Source organism: Alexandromys fortis, unplaced genomic scaffold, assembly GCF_014885135.2.
Source record: "Alexandromys fortis isolate MF-2015 unplaced genomic scaffold, M_Fortis_MF-2015_v1.1 scaffold_382, whole genome shotgun sequence".
Classification (NCBI taxonomy): domain Eukaryota; kingdom Metazoa; phylum Chordata; class Mammalia; order Rodentia; family Cricetidae; genus Alexandromys; species Alexandromys fortis.
In genome coordinates, this window is record NW_026068256.1 from 83754 (window position 1) to 98505 (window position 14752).

General features: G+C 40.4%; 2 protein-coding genes across 2 annotated transcripts in view; one reads left to right on the forward strand and one right to left on the reverse strand.

Annotated features, from left to right (window-relative positions):
- Window positions 1–14752, forward strand: part of Sppl3 (signal peptide peptidase like 3) — a 101920-nt gene that overhangs the window by 25150 nt on the left and 62018 nt on the right. The gene's annotated exons all lie outside the window — the stretch shown is intronic.
- Window positions 7581–7992, reverse strand: LOC126494291 (60S ribosomal protein L35a-like). The gene has a single exon (XM_050131542.1). The coding sequence runs from the start codon at window positions 7940–7942 to the stop codon at window positions 7610–7612; it is 333 nt and encodes a 110-aa protein (XP_049987499.1). The 5' UTR covers window positions 7943–7992; the 3' UTR covers window positions 7581–7609.

Consider the following 14752-nt stretch of genomic DNA (forward strand, 5'->3'; position numbering starts at 1 on the left):
GGGGGGGGGAATCCGACTGTCCAGAATTTAAGAGAGTTTGTTCAGACCTTCATTCAGTTTAGTTAAGATTTTTGAGGGGCTGGAGAAATGGCTCAGCAGTAAAGAGCGCTTGATGCTTTTATAGAAGACTCAGTTCCCAGTGCCCATATAGTGGCTTAAAATTGCCAGTAACTCCAGTTCTAGGGAATCTCATACATGCATGGTGTACAGACGTACATGTAGACAAAACACATTCATAAAATAAACCTTATGTTTATGTATGTGTGAAAAGAATAGCGAAAGATTTTTGAGAGAGCACTTGTCACATTGTTCTAGGTGGTATGGAAGCAAAGTGGACAGTCTTTCTAGAACTTCTGTTCACCAAGATAATAAATGAAAATAAATAACCTGGCCCTGGCAAGTACAGTAAATAAAAATAAGAGAATCCAAGTTGACAGAGTCAAAGCTTTGCTGTACTAGAATCTCAAGAGAGCCTGTCTGAGAAATGCCCTTGAAGCCTGGACATGATGGCCTCGCTCCTAGGTCTACCTCTAGGACAGCCTCAGGAAGCCAGTGCACACAGGTCAGCTAGTGCTTGTTGTATTCTGGACTAGAGGTCATGCTGTCTTGCATCGGAATAGTAGTGGCAGAGATGAGACAAGCGATGGCCAATTCCAGCCGTAAGATAGAGCTGACAGTTTTACTAATGGATTGGATACAGAATAGGAGGGAAGGGTGGTCAAAGACTCCAGCTCTGTGACCTGAACAGTGACAAGAATAGATTGTGACACAAATGCGGGTGAAAAAAAATTCTATCTGCACTATGGTTTGGTTGAGGTCTCTTTAAGACATTCTCAGTGGAGGTGTTAAATACAGAGTTGTATATATAAGTTCTTCAAGTAAGTACAGGCTAGGGGTAGAATGCAGGAAGCCATAAGCTTACAGGTGACATTTAAAGTGATGGGACCTGATATGATGGTGACCAAGGGCAGGATACGTGTACTTGGAGGAGAATGATGTTTATTCAGTTGGCATTTTCTTCTGTGTATTTACCTGTGGATCAGGCTTTAAACAAGTACATAGTCCAGATAGGCTTCCACTTGCCCAAGAGAAGTCCCATTATATATTATGATTGTCTTGGCAATCAGCTAAGGTAGATTGAGAACCACCTAAGTAAGTAAAGCACACCTTTGGGTGTGTCTATGAGGCTGATCCAGAGACCTGATGATGGGCTCCTCCTTGGCAGCACTGAGAGGTGATAACAGGTGATTCCGCCTTGGGAGCAGTAGTCACTCCAGTTGTGTCCTACCCTTCCTGTATTCCTGTCTGCTCTGCTTCCTGTCCTTCATGAAGTGAGCAGCTTGTCTCTGCCACAAATGCCATCCATCATGTAGTGCCCAAACATACAGAACCCACTAACTAGATGGAAGTTTCTGAAACTGAGCCAAAACAAATCTTTCTTCTCTGAGTTGCCTTTTTTTCAGGTATTTTGACTACATTTTTTGAGCAACTACTTGGTACAAGGTGCTCATCTAGGCACTCAGGATATAAAGGAGCAAGCAGTCATAGCTTTTCATGGAGGAGTCATTTTGTGGTTGAGGAAGCAGCCATTGAACAAGGATACAAAACAGGATGTAATGAAGCCAGTGGGGTAGATAGCAGAGACCTTTGGACTCTCACATAGCCTCGTTACAGCATATAGATTTCATCCTGAGACATGGTGGCCCTGAAGGGTTATGTGGAGCTCATATGAGCAGATGGCCACTGAGTAGACTAGGTTTCAAAGGACACCAGAAAGTCAATGAAGAGGTTCTTAAGGCACCTGTCTCTACATTTCTCAATTTTAAACATGTTTTCAACCTGCATGTGGTAGTAAAATAATAATAAACATTAAGATTAAAAATAAAACATTAAAATAATAAATAATAAGATTAGTGCAGCCAACTGGGTCTGTCCTCAGATTTGGCATTACCTGGGAACTATTTGTGGGAGTATTAACAATTTTCTTTCCTGACGCTCACTTTTTTTTTTCTTTAATTAGGGTCTCATTATAGGCCTGAAACTTGCTATGTATGTAAGGCTGGCTTGGAACTAATGGAGATCCACCTGCCTCTGCCTTTTGAGTCCTGAGATTAAAGGCATATGCTACCATCCCTGGCAACAGTTATAAAAATAATAAATGTACATGGGAAATGATGTGGGAATAGGAGGTATGCATGATAAATGTTGAGTTCACAGAGGTGACTATTCCTGTGCCTTCGATAGATCTAATTACTTTATGTATGTATCCATAATCATGGTATCTGTACCTTCATATTTTGTTTTTATTACTTTTAAACTTTCTGAAGTATCTGTATAATACTTTCTTAATAGTTCATAACACTTTTCCTCTCATTCATTTTTGAAATAATCCCTTGTGTTAGATATCTATATTATTTCCAGCTTTTCAGTATTATAAATATTGCACATGGGTATATAATATTCTCCAAGGATTAAGAGAACCCTTGTTTTAAGTTTCTAAATTTGCTAACTGAGGGAATTTAGAGCCTGAAGACAGAGTTCCTGGTAATCTTGCAACTCACAGATATCTGTTAAAATTATGTATAATCTTAGAAAGAGGAGGCCGGGCAGTGGTGGCCTTTAATCCTAGCACTCGTGAGTGGGAGGCAGAGGCAGGTAGATCTCTGTGAGTTCAAGGCCAGCCTGGTCTACAAGAGCTAGTTCCAGGACAGGCACCAAAAACTACAGAGAAACCTTGTCTCGAGAAAAAAAAAATAGAGAAACTTTCTTGTGAGTCTACAAGTGGCCAGAGGTCTTTTTGATCTTATATTTTGAGAGTCTCCCACTGAACCTGAAAACCCCTGATTGGCCAGGGTGACTGACCAATGATTTCGTAGGGATGCGCCCGTTCCCACCACTCCCTTGACTGCACCTGACTTTGACATGGTTCTTATGCTTATGTTCTGAACTCAGGCCCTCATGCTTGCATAATGTGCTTTAATGGACTGAGCCATTTCTTAGTTTAAAAAATGGCTGATTCTAGATTTCTCTCTCTCGTTAATGAGATAAATTATCTCATTCTTTTTTTGTTTTGTTGTTATTTTGTTTTGTTTTGTTTTGTTTTGTTTTGTTTTGAGACAGGGTTTCTCTATAGCTTTAGAGCCTGTCCTGGAACTAGCTCATGTAGACCAGGCTGGCCTCAAACTCACAGAGATTCACTTGCCTCTGTGCTGGGATTATAGGCGTGCACCACTACTGCCTAGCTAAATTATTTCATTCTTTTAATGAGTTTTTTAAAGTTCTCCCACCTTTACCTGCGCACCTGAATCTGCTTGCAGCTCCTGCCCCCTTCCAGTATGAATGGTCTGTGTTCTGTCTAAGGCCATTATTCTGGTTCTGAGTCCACCTCTTCTACTTTTCTTCCCCTGCTACATTGCCTCAATCAGCAGGGCTTTGGGATTGACCTGGCTGGAAGACACAGAAAAACTGGAATCGGATGGACCATGTGCTCTGATGGAGATACATCAGCAGCAGCCCGATTATTATATACATGCGTGCGTGCGTGCGTGCGTGCGTGCATGTGTGTGTGCATCTGGAGGAGGATACAGGTTAGCTAATCTCAGTGTTGTTTCTTTGTTGAGGAGCAGTCTCATCAGTCATATGGGAGGAGGAAGCTGTGCTTGGTGCTTTCTGCACCCAGGGAAAGGCCTTGATATTCCCATAGGTCTTTAGCTTTGGAGTCCTTAACATAATCATGCTTATGTTAAGAATTCTCATTCAAAAGGGGGCTTACTTGCTCCCCACACTCCATTACTCATAGCCCCTGAGTAGCAGATTATTTTCCTACAAAGATGCTATAAATACTCTTTATACATTCTTTGCTCCCACACTGTCTCAGCTCTGCCAAAAGTTGCCTATACTCACTGTCTCCTTCCATTCTGTTTCAACCCACTGCACCAAAACAGCTTCTCAAAGTCACCAGTGACCACTGTGAAACTGCAATTGATCAATTAATTCTCCGTGTATTGACACACTTGTTCACAGTTGACTGACTTTCTTTAAAACTTGTTGGGTTTCTGCTCTGCTTCCAGGATACCACATTCTGTCTGTCATTTCTCCTGTGCCACTGACTGTGCCTTCTCCATTTACTACTTTTTCAACTCTTCTCTCTCAACCCACTATCCATCACCTCTCCTTAAATGTTTTCTCCCTTGTCTCCATTTTCATGTTCTTATTTAACTGTCCCTGTGCTCACAGTTCTCACATTTGTCTACCCCAAACTTACTCCTAAATACTTAGCCCATATTTCCATCCTAGGTGAAAGATTTCTGGATTAATACCCATCTCAAACTTTATTTCTATCAGCCCTAGCACCAGGGAGGCAGAGACAGGTGGATTTCTGATCGGAGGCTAGCCTGGTATACATACCAAGTTTCAGGCCAGCCACAGCTACATAGTAAGATCCTGTCTCACGTCAAAACCGAAACACCTAATGCCCGACAGGTTTTTTGTTGTTGTTGTTGTTTTTTGTTTTTCGAGACAGGGTTTTTCTGTGGTTTTGGAGTCTGTCCTGGAACTAGCTCTTGTAGACCAGGCTGGTCTTGAACTCACAGAGATCCACCTGCCTCTGCCTCCCAAGTGCTGGGATTAAAGGCATGTGCCACCACCGCCCGGCTTGCCCGACAATTTTTATAAACCCCGAGCCTCTGCCACTGCTGCTGCCCACTGCTGTGAGGAGAAGCTACTGCTTTGTTCAGAGTCTTGGAAATCAATAACATTTTAAGAAAAAACTTCTGCCTCTTAATGTTTTGGAGGCACAGTAAAATTTTCCTGTGGGGAGATTTTAAAGTTTTAACTATAAGAAAACTTAGAAGGTACTGCAAGTGAATGCTCAAATAACCTGGCTTTCCCTGCACTGCGGTTTAGAAGATAAAGCTCTACCAAGTCTGGTGCTGCTCTCCTCTCCTGCACACTAGATGGTCGCCATCAGGCAAGCCCTGTGTGCTGCCTCCTTCTCTCCTCGGTAAGCAGGCACATTGGAACACCTGGCATATTGTAATTAGTCTAATTCATTTCTTAATATCATTGCTATAAGAATGTTTTACTGTACTAGTTATCAATTGAGCTGGCTTCTGTTATGCCAAAAACAAAGTGACCTGTTTTGGAAACACAAATAGCTTTTAAGCTATTGTTTAAAAGAACTAACAAGAAGTTCAAATCTCCATTCTGTCATAGAATGATTCCCAGACTTTGTGGCATCTAAATTTTAGGCGGATTCAATTAAAAGCCATTTTGAGTCTTAGAAATACTTGTAATATTATTAGAAATTTTTTGTCTTAATAAGACATAGAATTATTATTATTATTATTTTACTGTTAACAGCCTTAATGGAACCTAAAGCTCTTGCCTATCAGTTACTGTTTTACTGATAGGTAAGAGTGTGTTAAAAAGGAGGTGTTTACAGCATATAAGGGAAAAGAGGATCTGTGCTACCTCTTTTCTTCTCTGTACTTCGTAAAAGAGTGTGTTTTTGTCTGTATGTGTGCACGCCCATGAAAATGCACACGTGTTCATGTGCATGACATATACCATAGTACCATATGTTGATGTAAGAGGACAATTTTGTGAAATCAGTTTTCTCTTCCACCTTTACTTGGATTGAACTTGGGTGTGCTGCTTGCCCAGCAAGTGCTTTACCTACTGAGCCATCCTGCTAGCCTTTCTTTTTTTTTTTTTTTTTTTTTTTTTTTTTTTTTTTTTTTTTTTTTTTTTTTTTTTTTTTNGGTTTTTCGAGACAGGGTTTCTCTGTGGTTTTTTTGGAACCTGTCCTGGAACTAGCTCTTGTAGACCAGGCTAGTCTCGAACTCAAAGAGATCCACCTGCCTCTGCCTCCCCAGTGCTGGGATTAAAGGCATGCGCCACCACCGCCGGCTAGCCTTTCTTTATATATATCAATAAGACTAGATTTAATTACATCCAACTACTAGCCTATACAATTTAACAAGTACTAGTAAAGCTAGCTTCAACATTTTAAAATAGTTCGGAGGTGGATTTTACATAATATTTTATTAGTATATTTTGAATATTTTATATATATGCAATGTATTTTTATTACATTTACTCCTCATTTCTCTACCTAACTCCTAAATCTGCCACCTCCTTACCCTGCCAACTTGGTATCCCTCCCCTCATTTTTTAAACATTGCTCATATACCCATGCCTATACTACAATGTGGTTTACTTAGCAGTGGCCCCGCCTGTTAAGAAAACTGACTGTCCTTCCCCAGAAATTACCCATAGCTCCTTAGTTAGGGATAGGGATCTTATGAGTCCCTTCCATTTCCAAACTAGAATGCTGATTGTCTTGATCATGTACAGGTCTTGTGTAGTCAACTGTAGCTGCTGTGAGTTTATGGTTGCTGTGGCCCTGTTGTGTCAGAAGGCACTGTATTGTTTTTGTCCTCCCTGACCTTTGGCTCTTGAGTCCTCTGCCCCTTCTTCTGTGATGGTGCCTGAGCCTTCAGGAGAGGATGGGATGTAGATGTTCCATTTGTGACTCAGAGCTTCCCTGGTACTTGTCCTTTGTACTTGATTGAGTTTCTGTGTTGACCACTGTCCGCTGCACAAAGAGACTAATCTCCGTGAGATGTGAGAACTGCACTAATCTGTGAAGACTGGCATAAGAATTTAGAAGGCAGTTTGATATTATATCCATTTAGCAGAATAGTAGAAGTTTCACCCCTGGGTTCTGCAGGCTCCCTAACTAACTATGGGTTGTTGGCCACATTTGCAGTATCAAGCATGCATTTCCTCCTCTAGAATGAGCCTTAAATCCAATTGGGAAAGAGTTTGTTAACCCCATAACATTCATGCCACTATTGCACTCATAGGTAGAAATATGGTCTTTGGTAATTTTGTTAGAAAAAAGAAGATACATCAAGGTAATATATAAATGCAGTTTTAGTCCTATTAATATAAAAAAATTATGGCTATCAAGTATGCATTAGGTCCTGAAAGAATAAGTAAAACAAAATAAGTTAAATGTTAAAGTTGTTAGTGATGGAGAGATTGCTCAGCAGATAAGAGCATTGGCTGCTCTCCCGGAAGTCCCATATCAGGTGGCTCACAACTGCCTGTAACTCCAGTTTCACTGGAGGTGATGCCCTCCTCTGAACTTCACAGGCACCTCACATGCACATAGCTCCCACATATGCATAATTAAAAATAATAGGCATTAAATCTAAAAAAGAAAGTTCTCAGGCCAATGATTATGCCCTTTAAGGTGGGCAGAGTCCATGTTTGCTGAGACAGTTGAATATGGTGCAGGATACAGGAGAGCAGAAGGACAGTGCTCTGCCAGGGAAGTGAAGTTCAACACTAGTGTTCATCAGTTTTCAGACTCCTCAAAGCAAGGAGGCGAATTAGTCCTTTCCTTCCTTGTTACTTTTATAATCAACAGTGTCTTCCTTGATGCTTACATTTTGTTCTGTGCATACAGACACTTGACTGTTGGTATAAAGATTCAGTAATATAAAACTTCACTTATTTGTATTTATTAAGCTAAAATGCTGTTATACTTTTTTTTTTTTTTTTTTACAAATCCACTTTTATTTATTTACTTTTCATTGGTTTAAGTCCGGGATGGGTACAGCATCACACGGATTCTGTGTCCAATGGCTTTTGCAGGAAGGTTGCTTTGGAATTTGGCACGGACCATGCCACTGTTTCCATGGGCCCGAGTTACTTTCCCCCAGATCACTCTGGTTTTGTTTGGTTTGCCTCCAGGTGTCACTGTTTTGTTCTTTGCTTTATACACATAAGCGCATCTCTTGCCCAAGTAGAATTCAGTTTCATCTCGGGCATAAACGCCTTCAATTTTAAGGAGAGCCGTGTGCTCTCTCTGGTTCCGGAGACCTCGCTTATAGCCAGCAAAAGTGGCCTTGCACCACAGCCTTCCAGACATACTGTCTTTTAGAAGTCCTGTTCCCAGCAGGCCTCCACAGGCGCCAAGATGGCCGAAAGAGCTGTTATACTTCTTGAGCCTTTGGAGAAACCTTAAAAAAAATCCATTGGGACTTAAGGTATAATGTGTATCCACTTACTTAATTACCACCCCAAGTTTAGTCAGGGTTCACTGTCACAAGTAGAGGGCTTGTAGAAGCTTCCACACCTCCACAAGCCCTTGGCTTTTCTATTCCTGTTCTCTGTCTGGCAAACAAAACCACAATCTGTTCCAAAACCTTCTGTGAAAGCAGTTAGAAACCTGGGGAAGGCTCCAATACATACTGGTGTTTCCGTTCCATTTTACCAACTTTATCCACACTGTAGAAATAGGAAAACTGGTTACTTTTGAAAGCTTTGTCACTCCCTTCCTAAGAACTTTTAATTTGTTGCAGGTTTTTAAAACTCAGATTTGGGAGTTAGACAGACACTCAGCAGTTAAGAGCACTGGCTGCTCTTAGAGGATCTGGATTTAATTCGTGGCACCTATGTCAGGCAGTTCACAACTATCTGTAACTGCAGTACCAGGGAATCCAACACCCTCTTCCAGCTTCACAAACTCCTGCATGTACACAAAGCACATATGTGCATTCAGCCCCCCCCCCCACTGCATATACAAACATTCATAGCTCACTGTTCTCCCTTCCAAGAGCCTCTGAGAAGTCTGTAGTAGACCATGACCAGATACTAGAATTCTGGGACAGCTGTTTTAAACTGAAATAGTTGCTGTGTAAGCCAGATGATACATGTGTTTCATCGATAGAAAGCAGAATTCCATTCCTTTTATTTTTTAATACAGCTAAAATCTGTTTAAGGATGCTGGGCTGTGATGGAGCACAACTTTAATCCCAGCACTCAGGAGGCAGAGGCAAGCAGATCTCTGAATTCAAGGCCAGCCTGGTCTGCAAAGTGAGTTCCAGGACAGCCAGGGCTACGCACAGTGAAACCCTGTCTCAAAAGTGGAGTTACTGTCCAGAGGTTCAGAGTACCTCTTGCTGTTTGTTGCAGAGGACCTGAATTTAGTTCTCAGCACTCAAATGGTGGTTCACAGCCACCTGTAACTCCAATTCCAAGGGATTCGACACTCTTCTGATCTCCATAGACACCAGGTCACACACATGGTGTGTATATATACATGAGGCAAGACACTAAAATAAATCTTTAAAAAATATGTTTGAGGAACTCATCATACATGTTTGACAACTTGACATGCTATTTAAATGTGCTATCCCTTGTGCATGTTTATAATGAATTTGTGAAATTAGACATCTATTGATTTCCCTTGGTGTCCACACAATTCAGTTATCTAATCATTTGTAGTATTTAGCAATATCATGTGGTGTGTCTGGACACTGTCTTAAGTACTCTAGTTAGAACAGTGTGCTGGAGTGATTGGAGTAGCTTGGTGGGAAATGGTGTCTGGGTAAAAAGAAAGGTCAGAGGAGGCAATATTCTGTGCAGAAGGAATAATCCTAATGAAAAATTGTGTGATATTGATAATGAAATTTTCCATCATGTTCACCTAAGGTGTATATAGTTACATTTGAAATGTGTTTTATGTGTATGTGTTTGTATAGAAGGAGTTAATAAAGTTGTTGAGTAACTTGTACTTTAAAAAAAAAGCAAACTGAAAGAAAATCATGAAACTGACAAGCCATGTTCGTTAAGATTGGGGAGGGATAGATGGATGCTTGGAATAAGGACAAAATTGGGGACCAGAGAGGTAAGCAAGAGCTTAGATTTTATTATTTTTTTTTTCACATTTAAAAAAGATATTTTATGTGTATGAGTGATTTGTTTGCTTTCTCAGCCTAAGACCTTAGATTTTAACAGTACAGCAGATAGTCACTGAGGATTTTAAACAGGTGTGACCGTGGTACGGACGTTGAGGACATTGGTGACAGACCAGTTAGGAGTTTGTGACGGTACTTCAGATAGTTTAGTAATGACTTTAATTACTTTAATTAAGGTGCTCATTGTGAATCTAGAGATGGAAAAGGCTGGTAAGTTTTGGAGGTGAGAAGTTGGTAAGTTTTGGAGGTGTAAGTGATTTGCTTATGCCAAAGATTTTACCTTGTGTATGGGGTGATAAGTATCTTTAGCAGAAGGGTGTGCACAAGGCCCTAGACTTGATTCCCAGTGCCACAAAACAACACTGACTCCATAAAAGTAATAAGGGAAAATAGAGGCTAGAAAGGGGGAGACCTAGTGCCTTGGAGACTCCAGGAGAAAGAATTACCTGGCTGACTGAGAGAGGAACAGCAGCAAGTGAGGCGAGGGAACTGATTTGCAGTGTTTGGATCCAGGAGCTGGAAAACTGCCGAGCACTTCTGAGAGGAGGCGTCTGCCTTGGGAGCCACTCCTGGTCTTGACAGGAACATTCTTAGGAGAGTGGAAATGAATGGATCAAGGAGAGAGGAAGCAGTCACAAAAGATTATATAAAACCATGGCTATAACAGGTAATTAATTGTACTAAGACAGTAGATAGCAAACATGCTTCGATCCTAAGGTAAACCTGCAGAAATGCTGCTGATCGGTTTATGTGTGCATACTTGATACCTATGGACCAGGCTTGTTCTTAGTGGATTGTGACCAGTCACTGAGTGCTGTGGAATGGAGCCCAAGCACAGAGAGGGCTTGGAAGCTGAGGTTTGTGTTGAAAAACTTTAGTACTTTGGGGTTGTAATTTAGTATATCTCCAGCTAGAATTGATGTAAAATGATTGTGTATGTGTGAGTTGCCTCTGTAGCTTCCATATCATTGATCAAACAGGTTATTCAACTTTAAAAAAAAAAGTCTTCTTGGCATTTTTTTCTATTAAGGATCAATGTCTAGATGTTCTGTCTTCAGTAATTTGTGCTGTGATCTCTAGAGTTTGTGGTTGACGCCTCCCCCAAAAGTCAGGTGTTGACACTTAATCCCCCATGTTGTGATATCAAGTGAGGCCTTAGGGGCAGTGACTATGTAGTAGGGAATTTTCCTTATAAATGAGCTTCAATACCCTTACTCAAGAGTTTCAAGCCTCTAGAGTAGCTCCTCCACCCAGGTAAGCACGTCCTGAAAAGGTGCTGTCTCTGAAACAGTGTGAGTCCTCACCAGGTAGAACCTAGGATCACCTTGATGTCAGACATCCCAGCCTCTAAAAGATGTATCTGTAAGAGATACATTTCCTTTGTTTACAATTAATAATCTGCTTTACCAGTTTTAGCAACTCAGTCTTAAGATACTGTGAATTCTTCTTTCTGCTGTTTTTGAAATGACTTCTTAGCTAGCAAATACCAGTAATCCCCATCTCTGCTCTGACCCCACAGAGCTGGTCTTAAAGGTGCATATGACCATGCCTAACTTTTTTTAAAGATTTAATTATTTTTATCTTACATGTGTGAGTGTTTTGCCTGCCTGTATTTGTGTTCCACATGCATGTGTTGCCCTTAGAAGCCAAGTTAGTTAAGGAGAATGCTTTTAGCTTTAAAATGTGTAAGAGACTGAAAGTGTTGGCACCTTCTTTCAAACTGCCCCCCCAAAAGGATGAGTTATAGAAAAATCCATCAGTTTTTTTGAGTCTGCATACTTTCTTGGAATGATGATTATATACCTTGATAATCTTATAATATTCATTTACTCTTAGTGAAAATTTTATCAGTTGAATGATTATATGTGCAAATAACAAAGCAGTTAATTGAGCTAAGTAATAATGGTTTTCTAATAGTAGTTGTAGAAAGTCCAGTTAATACTGATTTTTTTTTAAGGTAAGAATTGATCTCTACTTGTTCAAGGACTAAATTCCTTCATATTAAACAGAAGTCTCAGTCAAATCTTACTTCTTCATTAAGACAGGGTCTCTTTATGTTGTTCTGGCTGTCCTCCAACTCACAGCAATCCTCCTGTCTCTGTTTCCCAGGTACTAGGAATAAAGAGGTAAGCCATTGTGCCCTGTTTCAAAAATCTCAGTTAAACTGCCAGCTGAGGACCAAGCCACTAATACACGAGCCTGTTAGTGGGTACTTCTTACCCAGGCCATTCTGTTACATGCAGAAGAGGAGAAGGCCATATTTTCTTTTAAGAAGATTTCCTATAAATTCCACACAGTTATTTCTACTATGCCATTTTGGTATTGTAAAAATTTAATGTCCTTGCTAAATGTGACTGCAGGCAAATTTGGAAAATAAGTTATTTTAAACATCATTTGAACTTGGTGATAGAACACTTAGTGTGCGCAAAGCCCTAGGTTCAGTCTCTAGGACCCTACTCCTCAGTCAGGATTCTGACCAAGAAGGGAGATAACATAGATGGTAGTAAAGCCTTCAGACTCTGTCCTGTTGTAGTTTTGTTGTTTCTTTTGCTTTTTGTCTTTTCCTTTGTTAATCAAAGAGATGCAATTATACAGTGGGTATTTGGGGATGGGGTATAGGTGGCTGCCTGCTAAATTGTCTTGGTAGAAGTTAATCTATTGCCTTGTAGGGATCTCACCTCCTTTTCATAGTGAATGTAAAGTTACCATATAAGTAAAGTGTGAGGACAGATGTGCTAATTCTCAAGTTCTTTGATTATAAAGGGAAAAATTAAGACACTATTTAAAATGCAGCTAATTTGAACTCAAAAAATGATTTGAACATCATTTGTTTCAATTAATTGAGGAATTGATTTTAAATGAACCATTCTTTTTATGCCACTAAAAAAATAAGCTGCTGCTCAATTTTATAATGTACTTCAGCTTCAAAGTTGCTAAAATGTGGAGCAAGTGTGTCTTTATCAATATTAACTTTTTCCATGATCAGCTTTTGTCTCCCATTTCTCTCTAGCTAGTCAAACAGATAATTACTACATGCCATCGAGAGCTGTGTGGTTAAATACAAATGCTATCTTCTTCGTTTTTGTAATGTGGATGTTTGAAACCCCATAAAAAGTAAGAAATAGAATGTGATGATTGCTTAGCTTCCTTCTGCAAACAGCCGCTTCACATAAAACAATTCTCCTGCAAGGCAAGTTGCCTGAGTTAAATTATCAACTAGGCTGAGGATGCCCAAGGTTTGACAGACAGTTACTTCAGGTGGCTGGTAGGATGTGAGGAAAGACTCAACCACTATCATTTCCCTAGGTCAGCTGTTTCTTGTGCTCTTAAAACAGAGGGGACTAGTAGACATAGTTTCAGATTCTGTGATACTAATATTGGGAGACCACACAAATTGTGCTGTGTTTCGGGTAAGGCATGTATGGATACTGTATTCTAGGATGCATTTAGCTTCACAGAACATATCTTTTAAGAGGTTAAAGAAGAAAAGAGACTTTATTGGGCAAGTAATTGAGACCAGGAAAGCATTGTCTCAAGACTTTTCTATGAAATGTTAAACTTAAGTTTGTTGTGAAAATGACAGTGGGATCAAAGGTTTAGGTCAGCTTCTTTAGCAGATATGTGTGTGTGCCTCTCTGTATATGTCTGTGTGTGTGTGCCTCTCTGTATATGTCTGTGTGTCTGTGTTGCTCTGTATATGTCTGTGTATGTGCCTCTCTATGTCTGTGTGTGTGCCTCTCTGTATGTCTGTGTGTCTGTGTTGCTCTGTATATGTCTGTGTGTATGTGTGTCACTCTGCATATGTCTCTGTGTGTCTTTCTGTATATGTGTGTGTGTCACTGTTTATGTCTGTGTGTGTCACTGTTTATGTCTGTGTGTGTCAACTCTGCATATGCCTGTGTGTGTGTCTCTCTCTCTGTATATGTGTGTGTGTTGTGTGTGTGTGTGTCTGCGCGCGCACACACACACATCCTAAAACAAGTTCTCATATGTCCCAGCCTGGTCTCAGTCCTTGTGTTTGCAGAGCAAGTACTCTTACCCACCAAGCCATCTCCCCAGCCCTTGATCTGAGTCTTTAGAGAAATAAAGTGGTTTCATCCCAGTCAACCACCTGTCACGGATCCTTTGTTAAACCTCTGAAAGAACAAGTGTTGTTCCTGTTGTTGCTAAGGATGTAGAACAGTTTTCTCTGCATAGCTGAGTACTCATTCTTTGGAGTGCATGGTGTTCTGAGCTCATCTCGATGTATGAGTCCAGATTCTTAATGCTAGCTTTGTAACACTGAATAAGTTTCTCTCATTTGTTTCTTCTCTCCTAATTTAGGGATAATAAACGTTACATATCTTCTTTGGATGATAAGTAATGAAATTAAAATTGTGTATAGTGCTACTTACACATAATAAACACTTTATTTTGTATTCAATGCTCGAGTCAAAAGTTTCTCCTAGCCTTAGGTTTTAGAAAATAACTCTATTGGAGCAAGCCTTCCCAAAGTATATATTCTGGAATACAAAATCTATTTGATTCTCTAAGAAAACAAAGGAGTAAAACAAGGGTAAGATCTGTGGGCAGTATATATATGTCAGAGAGCAGTCTACTTAGAAAAGGCCAACTAGTTTGGCATTTACCAAATGTATTTGCCCATCACTGCTGTTAAGTCACATAAATCAGCTAGAGACTGGATAAAAATCCTTGCTGTTCAAGAAGGAAGACCTGAATTCAGACCCCACATAAAAGTCCTGGAAGCTCAGACACCGGCCATCAGGCTACTGTCAGCTCATCTAGCCAGAGCAGCAGTGTGCTCCAGGGTCAGTGAGAGACTGTCCTAGAACAAGGGGAGAGGAATTGATTGACACCACTGACAGCAAGCTTGGCCTCCCTTGGCATATGTGCAGGTGAGCACCCCCGAGAGAGAGAGAGAGAGAGAGAGAGAGAGAGAGAGAGAGAGAGAGAGAGAGAGAGAGAGAGAGAGAGAGAGA

Bases quoted from the DNA above. Each gene is read 5' to 3' on its own strand.
- LOC126494291 (XM_050131542.1), bottom strand. From the start codon at position 7,942: ATGTCTGGAAGGCTGTGGTGCAAGGCCACTTTTGCTGGCTATAAGCGA.